The sequence below is a fragment of the Strigops habroptila genome, chromosome 19 (assembly GCF_004027225.2).
Source record: "Strigops habroptila isolate Jane chromosome 19, bStrHab1.2.pri, whole genome shotgun sequence".
Taxonomy (NCBI): domain Eukaryota; kingdom Metazoa; phylum Chordata; class Aves; order Psittaciformes; family Psittacidae; genus Strigops; species Strigops habroptila.
The window spans coordinates 1,327,694-1,343,334 of NC_044295.2; the positions used below are offsets into that span (position 1 = coordinate 1,327,694).

Sequence of the window (15,641 nt, forward strand, 5' to 3'; positions counted from 1 at the left end):
CTCCTATTTTTTCCCCCTTTTTTTCCCCTTTTCTTTCCTTCCCCCTCCCCCCGCTTGGGTTTCCTCCCCCCCCTTAATAATATGAACGAGTGTCCTCATATTCCCGTAGTTCATTTCTCCCATATGGAGCCACTGACTGACTGACTCTGTTATGTCTCCAGCCTGTCCTGAAGTGCTACAGAAAAATAATCAGAGAGGCTGCAGTTTGCAGACAGAGCGTCCAAACCTTACTGAGCTCACCGATATCTCCCAGATTTCCTCCTCTCCCTCTCAGGGCTGACATCGTTCTGGAAAAGGCAGGCAGCAGCCTTTTGCTTTGGGAAAATAAACAAGTTGGAGAGAAGGGCAGGAGCGCGGAGCCTGCCAGGATGAGGGGCGAGGGGCTGCGCCGGGGCTGGCCGGGCAGGTGGCCCCGGCCGGGGGCTCCGTCTCCGCGGCAGCGCAGATAGAGCAAAATCGAGCAAAATCGGGTAGATAGAGCCAAATAGAGAGGGGAGAGAATCCCAAAAGTCAACCCTGGAGAGGCTGCTTGTTTTACAAGCCAAGTCACCACGTTTGCAGGAGAGGTTGGGGACACTTAGTCCACACCTGAACCAATTCACATCTATCCCCCCCCTCTTCAAAGATAAAATAATTTTTTTAACAAGAAAGTTCAAAGCGGAGGTGCTGGGGAGAGGGAATGTGGGGGGTGTCTAGAATTTGGAGCACTCACGAGATATTTTCCCCCCCCTCCTCTTTATGGTAAGACAACATTTGGTGGACACATGTCCGTCTCTTCTACACAAAGCAGAATGTCCCCTTTTAGCACACTTTGGAGATTGCTTTTCCTTCCTTCTGCTGTTTTTCCTGTCCTGCACCATGTGTCTCCTAATATCTTTGCTATCATCATTTGAACTTCTGGCTTCTCCCTGAGCGGTCAGGGGGTGGCCAGTGCAATCCTGGAACCCTCTGCTCTGAAAACCTGTAAACACAGATGCAAAATCTGGAAATTCCAGGAAGGGAAGCAGGGTGCAGGGAGCTTTTCCTATTCAGCAGGCTGGTTTTATGCTGAACAGCCTCTCCCTAATCTCTGTGCAAGCTGGACGTCTGCTTTTTGAGTTGATAATAAGGATATTTCATGGGATCCTAAAGGGCTTCGATGGCATGGCCTTGAAAGGTGAATTTAGTCCCTCAAGCCGCAGATGGTTTGTCTACACAGGGTTAGAAATGCTGGAAGGAAGGGGGATGTAAGGGGAGGCGCGTGGTCCTGCTGGGCTTAGCCCAAGCGATGGCCTACTAACTCCTTACCCTCCTGGTCTGTACTGGTGAATAGAAATCATTTCTCCTGATACAAATGATAAGTAGTGGTTTAAGCAAGAAAAGTGTTCTCTCTTCACCTCAATGTATGTTTGAAACGTAACTGTATGTTCAATGCACGCAGGTATCCATAAACACCCTGATGCCAAAATATATTCATCCATCCATGTAGCCATAGATCTATCCATTCGTCCATCTCTTCCCCATTCATCATCTGCATCACTGATCCCCATATCCCACTCCAAAGGTTTTATACAGTCCCAGGCAAAGTTTCCTCCCAAAACCACTCTGATCACAGTCAGCACAAGTGGGTTTTTTTCTTACATACCACAATTTCTAACCCTTTGGTGTACACAACATGTTATTCCAAGGGGACCAGGACAGCCAGCCCAAGGGGGATTTGCAATGCATTTTAGCTCCAGGACTTTGTGGTGAGGAAGAGATGCCTGTGGGGGTGACAACAGGGATCAACCCTGTGCCACCCCTTTGATTTGAGCATCCCCGGTGCAGGGATGGCAACGAGCCTGTGCCACCGCAAAGAAGCAGTGACTGGATTTTGTTGCAGTCATAATAATATCTCCCTTCCCATCACTCTCAATAAACCCTGTCCTCTCTGTCCATGAGATTTGCTTTCTACCTGCAGCATGTAGCATGTTTTTAAGATAGGGTTTATTTGGAGTTTTTTACAAGCTGGATTTTGGAGGATTTGTTTGGGGATTTTGTTTCTCTTACATGGCATTAACCTCCAGCTTCCTGTGAGGCGTAAGGAGGGATCATTGTCTACCATTTTACAGCCTGGAAAGTGGTCACAGGCTTAGAACAGGCTTCCCCCCCCTCCCTCTCCATTCTTTAAAGAAAGGGAAAAAAAGATCTCCCTGTTGCTGGTGAAAAGGAAGTATAAGGAGAGTAAACAGGAAAACGGAGCTCTGACCGTGCAGGTAGGCGGGGATTTTCCTTTGCATTTTTCATCGTTTCTCTCACTTTAATGGCATACATCAGACATGGGACAATTAGTTCTTCTGTAGCTGTAGAAGACAGAATAAATACAAAGTGCTTTAATATCATCTCTAAGAATATGGAGAATCTCTAGCACATGATTACTGCTTACAAGGAAAATCTTTTTTTATAAACCTTTGGTTTTGCACATCTTTATGTCAGGAATCTGGGTACACATGGGAGAAACCTCTGTGTGACTCCCCAAAACCGAGTCTGGTGAGGTAGATGAGGGCTCTTTGCCCCAAGTGAATGAAGGCTCCCAGAACCCGGAGAAGCCTCTCCAGGAGCTCACCTGGATCACAGCACCTCTCAAATCCAAAAATGGGTGCAACCGTGTCGCCTTACACCTATTTTAGCTCCCTTTCCTGTTTCTTTAGCTTTCCCCCTTTCTGAAGGTTTCCTATTTCGTTTAGTAAACGTTATAGAAACCTCGCTGGTGTTTTGAAGGGGAAAAAACAACCAAACCCCACAGCAGTTATTTCTCACCCAAGAGCCAGCCCCGGCTTTACAGCCTGGAGGAGCCGAGCTGAGCATCTGTATTAATTCCAGCTCCCTTCAAGCTGCCTTTTGGAGTGTAGTGTCTCCCAGGGCGGGCCAGGGACCCCCATGCTCAGGCTGCTGCTGAAGGGCGAAAAATAGATGAAATTTCACCCGTAAAATACCCATTTTGGTTCCTAGGATCGTTCAGCAATAAATAGGGGGGTGGGGAAATGCATTTGTGAGCGGTTTGGGGAGTGCTTCAATGCAAAAGGCAGCCCGGGGTTGCAACGCCGTTGTCAGGCCACCGTGAATGTCACGGCTTTATTGATGTATTTATTTTTTAGGGTTCTTTTTCGTAAAGCTTTCGTGTGGTTTAGACTTTCTTTGCTCACCGCGTTCATGGTAACAGAAAAGAAAATTCCCTCCCACTTAGGTTTTAAAAACCTCACCCAAAGGAGCAAGCAGAGCAAACTGAAAACAACCCCAAAACAAAGAAACCCCACCAAAAACAAACTTCGCCAAGGTAACCTAGTTACAGATGTGTATGATGTCTTATTTTACTCAACAAAAAGTGATTAAAATCTGTTAAAGGATTTAATTAAGAGAATTAAATGAAAAGGAAGGGGCACAAATGAGTTGGAAAAAAAAAGCGAAGCTATTCTAAACGATTAAATCGCCATTTTAACAGTATAATGGGGTTTGCATACTGAAAAGAGAAATCAGAGCTCATATCTCATCAATAATTCATAGGCAAGAGGGATCATTCCGAGGTCAGCAGACTTGTACAGCCCCGGCTCCTCTCTCGGAGGAGAGGGTGAGCGTCGTATCACAACATAGCTCGGGCCCCAGGGGCTGCCGGGGCACCTTTGCAAGGATAACATAAGCTCCAGGGGTTTCCTTCTTTCTTTCTTTCTTTCCTTCTTTATTTCTTTCTCTTCTTCCTCCTCATTTTTTCCCATTTTCCACCCGTTCTTTCTTCCCTTTTTTTTTCCCTTTTTTTTTTTTTTTTTCTTTTAATATACCCATCCCACTGAGCGGGTGTGTTGGGGATTGGCCGTAACCAAGCGGGAGGGCTGGAGAAGGACTGGATGTGGTTCATATTGCTCCACTACAGGCACACACCAACAACGTGGTATTTAAGCCAAAGGGATCTCCTTGTTCTGTTTGTTTCTGGCCCCAGAAATGAAGGTTGGGAGGCGGCGGGTCTCTCCTGCCTTGGCAGAGGGGCAGAGACTAGAAATCACGCTGCTCAGGCTGTAATTTTTGTGCTTCAGTCTATTTAGAGGAAGACTCTGATTATTCATCTATTTCTTTGCTATAGTCCTGTAAATGGTTCCAGCCCACACTCCTTCTGTGTGTCCATTCCCCCCCAAGCTTTCGAAGGAAAACACCCCCCTCCCTACAGCTCTGCTCCCCGAACCCCTTTCCCTCCCCCACAGCTGAATTTCAGGCTGAGGATTTGCTCTTTCTTTCCCCCAGCCCCTTCCTTTTTTTTATTACACGTCCGACGTGAAGCGAACGAGCTGATGGGGTTATTTAAAATCCTCTAGCTAAAGGTCTCTCCTCAATTAGGGAACCCGAAAAGGACTTTTATGGGCTTTGGCTCCTCCTCCGGGGTTTCTTTCCAGTCCTAGAATGGATTTGAGAATGAAATTTTCTTTCAGAGCGTGGCTATTTCGGTGTCTGCACTGATTTTTCCCATTCTTTCCTCTCCTAATGCTAAATAAATGATATTTGGAAGAAGGTTGATAACTTAACTCGGGAGGTGTCCACCCGGCGTAGTTTTTCCTTGTTCTGTTACCCTAAATAGCTTTAAAAAGAAACTATTTTGACAGCGAGCGTTGAAAGAATAAGACTAGTACGAGGTTTTTCCCCTGCTTTGATTTATCTCTTTTTAACATGTGTATGTATGTCTCTGTATATACACACGCATATATATATACCCTTCAAGTCAAAACAAATTACAGCGCCGGGATTTGGGGGAAAGGACGTTTGTTTGGTGCAAATCTGGGCTGTTTATGTAGGGAGACTTTGTAACACGGGGTGGAGGAGGGGGTGGTCGTGGTGGGATGGAGCGGGGGGAACGGGCGGCCCCGGGTAGGGGGATTTGCTGCGGCTGCCTCGGCTGTAACGTCCCCGAGCAGCCAGCAGAGCCCGCTTCAGACCAAGTTCACTGCCAGTGGGGCCGGGCCGGGCCGGGCCGGGCTGGGGCGGGAGCGGGACCCAGCCCGCAGCCTCCCAGCCCCAGCCCGAGCCCTCCGGGGCTCCCTAAATGACACTGGAACCCTCTTTATCCCCCGAAAAAGGAGGAAAAATCACCCCCAAAATCAGATCAGGGCAAATACTGCAGTCAACAACTCGCCAAGAAAATCCCAAGTAGAAGAGAAATAATGCATTATATTATTTGTTGAGGGATTCCCCCCTCCTGTTCTTTTAAATGTAAAAACGTGGGGGGAGAAAAAGGGGTAAAATAAAATCAGCAGTCTAAAGCAGCAGTGGGTGACGTGGAGAGAAACATCTGATGTTTGCAGAGCTTTGATTTTTTTGTTCTTCCTTGGATAGTGAAAAAAAATCACAAAGAAACGTCCTTTTCCCCCCTTTTCTTTTGCAAGTAAAATAAATAAAATAGGGAAATCAGCGGCGCGTTGGTTTCTAGAGGCGTAGCCGGTAACTCTGGTCTTGGGGGGCTTGTTAGTACAGCATTATAGCTCGAGGGGTCAAAAAGTTGAGGGTCAAAAGTTTACGCTGTGCGTGACTCAGTCTTGTGTATAACCCTGATAGACTGATGTCAGTGGGAAAAAAAAGAGGGAGAGAGAAAGAAAGAGGGAAGGGGGGGGGCGAGGTGGGAGGAAGAGTCTCTGCTGCTGGGCAGAGAGAGGAGGATGATAGCGAGGTGGGAGCGACCTTCAGCAGCGAAGGCAGCGAGGGGAGAAAAGGGGCTGCGGGATTTTGGGGTGGGATGTGGGTGGAAAAGAAGGTGGATTTGGGTCTCCCGCGAGGAAACGTCGAGCGACTCCTGAGTGGTTTTTTTTTTTCTAAGATAAGCCCTGAAACGCTATTTGGAAGGGAATGAACAGAATATAAGGGGAAATGCATTTATTCAACCCACTTACGGGGAGGTCCCTTTAGGATATTAGCGCGAGCAGTTAAAAAATAATTTTAATTCCAGCGTCCATTTTGTTTGGGGGAAAAAAAAAATTAAAAGAAATAAAAAGCCCGACACGGTTGGTGAAAATGTGGTTCCAACATCTTTACTTGGAAACACGTCCAGAATCCTTGGAGATGTGCCTGTCCCCCATAGAGCCGAGCATCTTTAATACGTATCGGTAGGAAAGCAAATAATCATCCACAAAAAGAAAAGAATGACACGAAATAACGCCATGATTTACTGTTCGCATTTCTACCTTAATGGTAGGGAATCTGGAATAATGATATAGAGGCAAAAGCAATGGATTGATGGCTTAAAAAAATCCAATATATGTATTTAAAGGCGTTTTTAAGTGCCCGTTTCGTCGCTCGCTCCGGTTAAAGCAGCTAATTTTGTTTTGCAGCACGTTTTCCGCCGGAATTTGAATGAAATGGTTTCTATTTCTTGCTTGAAATGTGACTCCACTCTGGTCATTGCAACAGTTTAATGAACTGATATAATAAATATTTCCCTTGGCATTTCAAAGTTATTTCTACACTGCCAGACTTTCAACCCTCCAAACTCTAAATATTATTTGCACTGGGACTGGGGAAGATCTTTTCAATAGCTGCTTAAGCAAACAGTCGTAGCAAGGCAAACTCTTCCCTTTTTGCCCTGCAAATTTGCTTTTTTTTTCCCCCCTCGGTTTTTAAATATTTTCAGTGCCTAAATACTTATAACAAGGGTCATTTTTCCTGGAAGAGAAAGAGAGAATATTAGAGCCCTGGGAAAGGCATTCTGGAAAATCCATTTGCTTTCCCGATGCGGATATATTCATGGAGTAGGTGAAATTCAAGAGAACGTAAAGCGTTTTGTTTCGCGTGATAAGACTCGGCTTTAATTAATTGCCATGAATTTGCTTGGTATTTATAAAATATCACTATATGAGGGCTCCGGTTTACTTGTAACTTGGGTGATCCATCTCTTCGCCCTTGTAATTACTACACTTATCTCTCTAGAACAGTCATTTCTACTCCAGGTTTATAGAACAGGTAATGGATAATAAAAGACATTTGTTTTCGGGATATTAAAACAAGCAGGTATAATTTCACGGCAATAAAGGAAAAAAACCCAACCCAAACCACCTCCCAACTTTCCTTCTAATATTCACTCCTACATCACAACGTTTAACTTTCCATTTAGGGACGCGTGTTCGTTTGAAGTGGGTTCATTGGAGAGATGTGAGGAGGGAGGGAGAGAGAGGAAGGGAGAGGGGGGGAAATTAAAGGTACCATTTCCAAGGATATTTCGAATTTATCTCCCTTGCTCGGGACGGACTCGGCTTAACCCGGGAGTCTCCGAGTACCGGCCCGGCGCTGCAAACACAATTCAGGGAGCTTTTCTTTCTCTCGATATATATTTATAGTTGTTATTATTATTTTCCCTACCGGACAATCAATTGAATGCGCTTTTTAACCCCGATTTACTCTCCAATGACCCCTTTATCGCTGTCTTGGAGCTGGCGGTGTTAACGGGGAGATAAAGGGTGAATCCCCGCAGGGATGCGCCGCTCCCCCCTCGCTGCATCACGGGTTTTAGGGGGAAAAATATGATTAAAAAAAAAATTATTATTCCAAATTAAAAGGACACCCAAGGCTGGGAAACCACGCAAGGCTCAAATCTTCTTTTCCCTGTTGCAAAGCAGGTGTGGGCCGATTTCCACCCAACCCTGCAGCCTCCCTCCCTGTGTTTATACATCTCGGATGCTCCTTATTAAATGTTTTGCCCTAAAGAAGCGGCTCAGCCCTCCGTGTGCTGAGGAGGGGACACACACGCCCGTTTAATACAAGAACCTGAAAGTTTGCTCTTCGAAAAGGGTGGAAAAGGGGAGAAAAAAAAGATCTCCGTCTTCATTGCTGTTAAAGCCGAGAGCGAGATTTCAGAGGGAGGGGGCATATAACCGGGAGAGGGGGGGAATCATAAAAGCCCTACAAATGAAAGTGCGGAGCGGCGCGGAGGGCGCGCGGCGCGGGGTGAACCGCGGGTCAGCGCGGCTCTCGGCGGCCGCCGCGCTGCGGACACGCCTCGCTGTTTAACAAAGACTGACAAACTATGAGATTAATACCAAAACTTGCGGGTTTCCCACCCCAAAATGCTCAGAGGGCCTCCCGGCGCTGCCGGGAGCAACTCCGCTCGCCTTAAAGGACAATAGCGGTTTATACTGGGGGGGAGCTGGGGAGGGGGCACCCACTAAAAACGGGGAGAAGAAGGAGAGAGAGAAATTAGTGTTCTTATCTAGAATTAATCTCATCGTAAAAGCAACACTGGGGAGAGAGGGCGGAATAGCCGGGCTGGGGTGGGGAGGGGGATCGGGGTGGGGGGATGGGGGTGTTTAGGGGGTTCTACAGGATTACGCCTGCAAAACCTTCCCAAGTTTTGGGGGAGCCCCCTCGGGGATTACTCCTAGGAAAAGACCGACGTTTTGCTAAGGTAGGTACCGCTGTCGGTATTACACCTGGGCGGTGGGCCGGGCTGCGGGGAGGGGGGGGTACTAAGCAGGGGGTACCCCCCCACCGAGTGCCGCCTCTTTTGGGGGACCACAGATGCGCTCAGCGTCCAGAACGAGATAACACACAGACACCCCGCCCTGCGCCGGCAGGTGCCTTTGAGAGGGTTTTGGAGAGGGTTGAGGGCTCCCTCGGCCACCCCTTGGCGAAGGGACACAGGTCGGGTGATCCGGGGGGACACCCTCTTCCTTCCTGCCTGAGGTTACTTTGACATGGAAAAGAGCCCGGGTGGAATTTGCTGTGGGAAATCCGCGACGTGGGGCGGTTTAATAGAGAAAGGTGTGCGGAGGGGGGTGAAGAGGGGGGCAACGTGAGGCTGCCTATAATTTGGGATCGGAGGCAGCGAGGGGAAAGAGTTCTTGGAGGTGTTTGGGGGGAAGGTGGATGGTAAACGCTAGGGGTGCTGGTTTGCTGGCACCGACCCCTGCGTGGCACCGGGAAGGAACATTAAACCTTTCTCTTTCTTTTTTTTTTAAGGATGTGGGAGGGGGGTAAAAGTAAAGAATAGGCCTTAGCTGTGGCTATTGAAACTCCTCTCATCGGTTGGGAGCCGGCTGCGAGGAAATCCAATAAAATAAATCAGAGAGAGGATTGGAAAGGAGGCATAAAGTTTAAGTTAATAATAATAATAAAAAAAGGAACTCTGATGGGATTGGTTCTGTGGAATTATTTCATGGCACCCAGCTACACGGTGTACAAGCGGATTTGATTTGGCTCCTTATTTTGATGGCAGGTTTTCGAGGGAAAGGTGAATTTTAGAGTGGCTGCTGCGCCCCGGTGTAGATTTGCAGAGGGGGGAAACTCTGCTCCATGCAAAAAGCAGCTTTGCTTCTCTCAGCGACTTTGGTTGGGGGGGCGGTATTCAGGAGTGTAAAATGGTCTGGGGCTTGTCCCAGGTGCATTTGCACTTATTGTTTAAAAACCGCCGTCTTTCTTCGGTTTCTCTGCGAATTATACGTTTTATCAGGAAAACCGACTATTCTCCTTAAAGTACCCGAAAATTTCGGGGCATCGTATGTCCGGGAAAGCCCCGGGACATTCGTGCTTGGCCACGGCTCTTTTTATTAGGAAAAATGAAGGAGTTTGTGAAATATATCGAAGATGTTTTGCAGGAATTTTAATGGAGGGGAAAGGCGGCTTTTCTCTAAGAGCCTCTTTGCTGTGGCATTTAAATGCAATTAATTCGGGAGATACTTGACCAAAAATGTTCTGTCTTTTGAAATACAAATAAAAAGAAGAATAGGGGGAAAAAAAGGGGGGGATGTTGTACTTTTAATCTCTTGGGCAACTGTAATTTTAAACGAAATCTCAACATGATGCTACCCTCATTAGTTCCGAATGAAGGTTCATTACCTAGACAGGATGAATATTTTATTGCTTTATATCCCTTTTTCGGAAATGAAACGCCTTTGATCTTTTTCTCGGGTTGTAAAAAGAATTGCCTGTCATAAAAAAAAAAACCTGTCGTCCCATCTGCCTTTACATTCTGTATTTCTTTTCATCTGTTTCTTGCTTTTATATATATATGCATATATATATATAATTTATCCTCACACGCACGTATAAACCCAAATCTTGGTTGACCTCCAAGAACGAAAAATGGATTAAATTTCTGCTCTGCGTATCAGAAACTCATCCCTGCGGGTTTCAGGGCGGGGGGGGACGCGGCTGTGGCGTTTTGCTTTTAAACGGCAATTATTTGGATTCGAAGCTCTTTGGGCGTCTCTATATTTATTTAGGAGAGTATTTTTTAACAGAGCGGTAAATTAACGTGCAAGAGATGGAGGAGAGGGTAGGAAAGTTCTAGTTTTTCTCTCCTAGTATTGGCTGTTCGGATGCAGAGTTGGTGCTTTAATTAATCGTCTTTCCTCTGAAGAGTGAAATCTTTGAACCGTCTGTACCTATAGATTAATTCCTGATCTCTCGAGTCCCAAAACTCTGCCCTCCCTCCCCAGAAGATAATTATGGCGGTAGGCGAAGATGTCTGACCAAGGAGGATGCATCTGTCTTCTATATGTACCCTGTAGATCCGAATTTGTGTAAAGGAAGTTGGGTCACAAATTCGTATCTAGGGGAATATGTAGTTGACACAAACACTACAGGTCACACACCCAGAAGGCATTAAAAACAAAACAACCCTCCCCCCCCAAAAAAAAGCCATCCACACCCCCAGAACCTTAAATAAAATAGTGACAACAAGGTCTTCACCAGAAATCCGTTTTCTAGCTGAAAATAAATACTTTGGATTTGACCTCAGCTCAACTCCAGCGCTCCTGCGATAAACTTTATCATCACTTCGAGATAAAATCTGTGCTCTGAGGGTGGGGAGGGGAGGTGGGGGAGAAGAAGGGGGAGGAAGGGCCGTTATTGCTGCGATCTAAGAGCCAGGAGCCCACTATTGCTTTTGGTTGTGTAATCTCAGCACCGACACCAACAAAAATAACATATATATGTATATACACACACACACATATTACTGCTTGCTTTCCTGCTGCTTGCGAGTAGCTTATTGAGCGTTTCGGGTTTAAACCCGGCTTTGTTGGGGGGGGTTGGCTTTTGAAGGGCTGATGGTTTGCTCGGGCTTTTAAAGCGTCTTTATTACCAGAAGGGCGAGCGGAAGATGCATTAGGACTTGGGCTAATTCGCTTTTGTAATTGTTCATCAAGTCCCTGATTCCCTGCTCGGAGGACAGGCTCCCTTTACCACCGGTGCGTGGGAAAACGGTCAATCTCAGAAATGTGATTTAGGATACGGGGCACCCCGAATTAGCTGATGAATTTCTTATCGATCTCCAACGAGCCCTATTCATCTCTGCCAGGCTCGTCCCTTCCCGCATCACCTTGTCGGGGGATGAGCTGCAGCCCCCACCCGCGGGGACCGCTGCAGAGCGTGTGCAGGGGCACCAGCGGCGAGCCCCCCCAGCCCCGCAAAAATCATTTTTTATCTCCATTTTAATGAAATCTTTTTTCGCTTTTGGGGGGGATATTTTTTTTCCCACCCCTCCTCCTTCTCCCACCCCCCCCTCCGCCCCGAGCCAGGACACACCCCCGGAGGGGTGGGGGCCAGTCCTCGCCCGCGGGGCGCTGCGGGCCTCGGGGCCGGCGGGGCCGGGGTCGGAGCTGGGGGGGAGCCGGAGCCCCCGGTCGCCTCCCGGGGGTGCTCGGGGCCCCGGGAGAGCCCGGGCTGGGCAGGTTTCCTTATCCGGGGACCGCGGGGCCCCTCGCCATTGGCCCGCGCTGTCACATGGACTCAACTTTGTTCACTTGACAGTAAGTAGGAGGGTTCCGCGAAACAGGAAAACGAGTAAAGGGGGGGACGGGGATAAATTTTAGGAGAGATAGATATATATTTTTTTTTTTTTTCCGTGTGTGCAATTCTAAGAAATTAATGGCCATGAGCTCGTTTTTGATCAACTCCAACTATGTGGACCCCAAGTTCCCACCCTGTGAAGAGTATTCCCACAGCGATTACCTTCCCAGTCACTCGCCGGAATATTACGGCAGCCAGAGGCGAGAGGGCACTTTCCACCATGACGCGATGTACCCGCCGCGGTCAGCCTGCGAGGAGCAGCTCTACTCCTCCTGTCCCAGCGCCGGCCGCCCAGCAGCGCTGCCGTCCCCCCGGGGTCACGGCCGTCCTCCGCCCGGGTTGCGGGGCCACCTCCCCGCGGCGGGCCCCCCCCGCCAGCCGGGCACCCCCAGCCCGCCGCCCTCCTGCAGCCAGGACCCCCGGAACCCTCCCGCCCCCCCCTGCAAAGAGCCGGTGGTCTACCCCTGGATGAAGAAAGTCCATGTAAGCACGGGTAAGTGAGCCGAAGCGCTTCGCTTTATACCGAGTAGCACCTCAAAGTCTTGTAGAAATCCTATTGCACCAGTTGTAAAATAACCATTCGAGGAGATTTACGATCGCCTGTTTGCAGAGCGGTATAATTACATCCTCCATAAATTTTTATTGCTCTGCTTGGCCATGTGCCTTTGAAGTCTCTGTTACCATCCTCCTCCAATTTCTTGCAGGCTACTTTTTTTTATGGCTGTTGAATCTTCATAAGTTAAGTTTTATGTTTTCGTAATTTGTATTTAAGTGGCGGGTTGAGTAAACTTTTACTATCCCTCCCCTTTTTTTTTTCTTTTTTCTTTTTTCTTCTTTAGTGTGATATTTAATAAAAAGGAGTGTCTACGTTTGCCTGTTTGCATGAGTGCAGGAGGAACTTTAAAGATTTGGGGATAATACAGTGATGCTCAAGTAGAGGTGTGTGTGTATATATATGTGTGTGTATATACACACGTAGAGGGCATGGAAAATGTGTCTAGGGGACCTTATAAAAACGTTTAGACAGGAATACACGTCAAGCAGCGAGGATGGAGGTGGAGATTTGCAGATAGGTTCTAGGTGTACTTTTAGAAGGTTTGTGGTGTGGTTTTTTGAGTGTATCCCCCCATCAAAAGAATGTGCGATGCTTTTTTTGGGGGGAAAGGACCCGTTAAAGGAACAGCTCGGTAATTCTTCTGCTCTTTTTTTGTTTTGTTTTGTTTTTTTCTTCCTTTGTTTTTTTTTCTTCCCCTTTTTCTTTTTCCTCCTTTGTGTTTGTTCAGTAAACCCCAATTACTCAGGAGGGGAACCGAAACGCTCCCGTACAGCCTACACCAGGCAGCAAGTCCTGGAGCTGGAGAAGGAATTTCACTATAACCGCTATCTCACCCGGAGGCGCAGGGTCGAGATCGCCCATTCCCTCTGCCTCTCCGAACGCCAGATCAAAATCTGGTTCCAGAACAGGAGGATGAAATGGAAAAAAGATCACAAGTTACCAAATACCAAGATCAGGTCTAATTCTTCCAGCTCCTCTGCCAGCCTGCAGATCCCACAAGGAGGATCTCAAAACCAATCCCATGGACCAGCCACCAGCCTATAACTATTCCTTGGATGGATGGATGGATGGATGGATGGATGGATGGATGGATGGATGGAGTGTGCGTGTTTGTGAGTTTGTGTGTGTGTAGGGAACACATGGTACTTTGTTTTTAATGCTCCGAGAAGCAAGGGAAGGAGGGGTGCTCTTTATTTATAGGGGAAACAGGGAGACCCAGCTGCAACAAAGCAGAGCTGGGCTGCTGTGCCTCTTCCATTAAGAGGAGGCTGTAGATAGTAGTTTTCAGATTTGGCTAAGATGGATCCTTGTTTCATCTTTAATCACGCCAAGCTCTGCCCCATTTGTCATGTTTACTCTCCCGTACAAAGGATGGACCTTATGTCTGCTATTACCTCGACAACCAGCGCTCACTTTAATAAATGAGGCTCAGTTTCTTCAAGACGAACTGGATTTTCTCCCCCCTCCACCTACCGCCCCCCTTTTTTTTCCCTCCTCTTTTTTTTTTTTCTCTCCTCCCAGCCACGAACGGGAAGTTTCTATCCCGCCATCCCAAAGACGCGGCGGTTCTAACACCGCCCTGCCATGGACGGGGGAAAACGCAACAAAACCAACCCAAATCCACGGGCATGGGGGGGGGGGGCTCCAAGACACTGCGCTGGTCCTGAGTGGAAGTGGGGGGACACCCTGAAGTGGGCGGGGGAAAAGGGAAAATTAGGTCAAATGGGTGGTGGACAAAGAAAGCACTATGGGGAGTGCTGCAGACACCACCACCATCACTACCCCGCTATTTTATTTCCAGCAGGTTAATGGTGACTCTGGGAAGGGAGGGAGGTGGTTTAAGAACTGGGTGATGAACTGTGGCACTTGGATTCACCCCCACAGCAGAGGGTGAGGAGGGTGGAACCCCCCTCTCCTGCTGTGGAGCCCAGTTTTGCACTGAAAATGTGAATTCTCGGTGGAGGTGTGAGGGTTTGTCCCGCCGGGGTGAGCCAGAGCTTTGGCGAGGCACACTCCCCCCCTCCCCGATACCCTTCATTCCCTCCCTTTGTCCTTCGTGCTGTCCAGGATTACCTGTAATGAGCAGAGAAAAGAAACAACAGCAGCAAAAAAAAGCGCAATTGGAAATAAATCTGTTCATTGTGAACCTGCCCCTGTGTTGTTTTTATTGTGGGGAGGGGGGGTGTTGACTTTTTATTCTGGCGAGGATCAAAGAAATACCTATTTTCAATAAATGAATTAAAGAGCACGTTTCTTTTTTACAGGGATTTTTGGTGTCAGTGGCACAGCCTCAAGTCCCTAATGAAAACAAAAGATGTTTGACTAGGGTATATCAGCCTTAAGTACTGCTAAGCCGTACATATTATGATTTATTTGTTCTAAGCATATATTAATATGCTCTTCCCAAACTGGGCTCAGCCAAAACAGAGGGAGTCATTAGCGCTTTGCTTTGCTGTGAGGAATGGATGGAGCGTTGGTTTTCTCTAGAGAGACTTCTTGGGTTTAAAAAAAGACCCCAAATCTCCTTCTCCGAGGTAGTTAATGCATTAATGAGTCTAATTTTTGCACAGATGTTTCTCGGTGTTTGCAGGTTTTCTGTGTGTTTTGATATTATAAAGGAGCTGGCTCCTGCGATAGCTCAGAGCCTGACAAGCAAATAGATAATCAAGAAGACAAATGGCTCCTTTTGTGAGCCGCAGCTCTTGTATTAATTTTCATTTTCTTCCTCATAGAAAGTATCGAAAATACGGTTCAGGACGAAATAGCATTCCAGTTCTAAGTTTCAAATATATAAAAACCAGACTACTGTGCTCAGGGGGGTCTGTCGGGGGAGGAATCCTCGGCACCAGCTGAAGAAAATAATAATTTTCCCTCAAGAAAAAAATGACTTTTGCTTATTTGTTCAATGTTCACGGAATTCTCCCGGCCCCCCCCCCCAGGACCGAAATATTCCCTCCGCATTTCTTCCCAAACAAAGGCAGGGCTTGAAATATTTCAAAGCCACGGTGTGTTGATGGGTTATTCCTTTAGTTGTAGTAAGTCACCGCACGGCCACCGCGCAAATAAAGTGTCCCCCCACGTGTCCCTGCCCCCAGCTCGAACAAAGGCCGCTCGATTTTTCTTTCTATTGACATTTTAATACTTTAAAATAATATTAATGTAGTCACATGGCACAGCTGCGATGTTGAAGAAATGGATTTATGGCTGCATTTTTGGTTAACTATGGCGGGTTTAGAAGCAGCAACTACAAACCTTTCAAGCTTCTTTATATTTCAATCCTTTTTTTCCCAGGGAGAGTGGCAAAGGCTGT

At 47.4% G+C, this 15,641-nt stretch overlaps 1 protein-coding gene and 1 long non-coding RNA gene across 6 annotated transcripts in view; one reads left to right on the forward strand and one right to left on the reverse strand.

The window, feature by feature from the left end:
- The window catches only part of LOC115617898, a 31,713-nt gene extending 19,386 nt beyond the window's left edge, over nt 1-12,327 (reverse strand). For 4 of the 5 annotated variants that reach the window (XR_003994698.1, XR_003994696.1, XR_003994694.1 and 1 more), the window contains exons 1-2: nt 11,938-12,164; nt 2,228-2,321 (exon numbers count right to left, since the gene is read on the reverse strand). This is a non-coding gene — a long non-coding RNA (uncharacterized LOC115617898). Of the gene's footprint in view, nt 1-2,227; nt 2,322-11,937 lie in introns of all 5 variants that reach the window. The other variant, XR_003994697.1, reaches the window with a different exon arrangement.
- HOXB4 (homeobox B4) lies at nt 11,456-13,772 on the forward strand. Its single transcript, XM_030508931.1, is given in 4 exon segments — nt 11,456-11,713; nt 11,716-11,735; nt 11,848-12,268; nt 13,059-13,772. Coding segments are annotated over 4 exon segments (762 nt in total). The 5' UTR covers nt 11,456-11,709; the 3' UTR covers nt 13,376-13,772.
- The last annotated feature ends 1,869 nt before the right edge of the window (nt 13,773-15,641 follow it).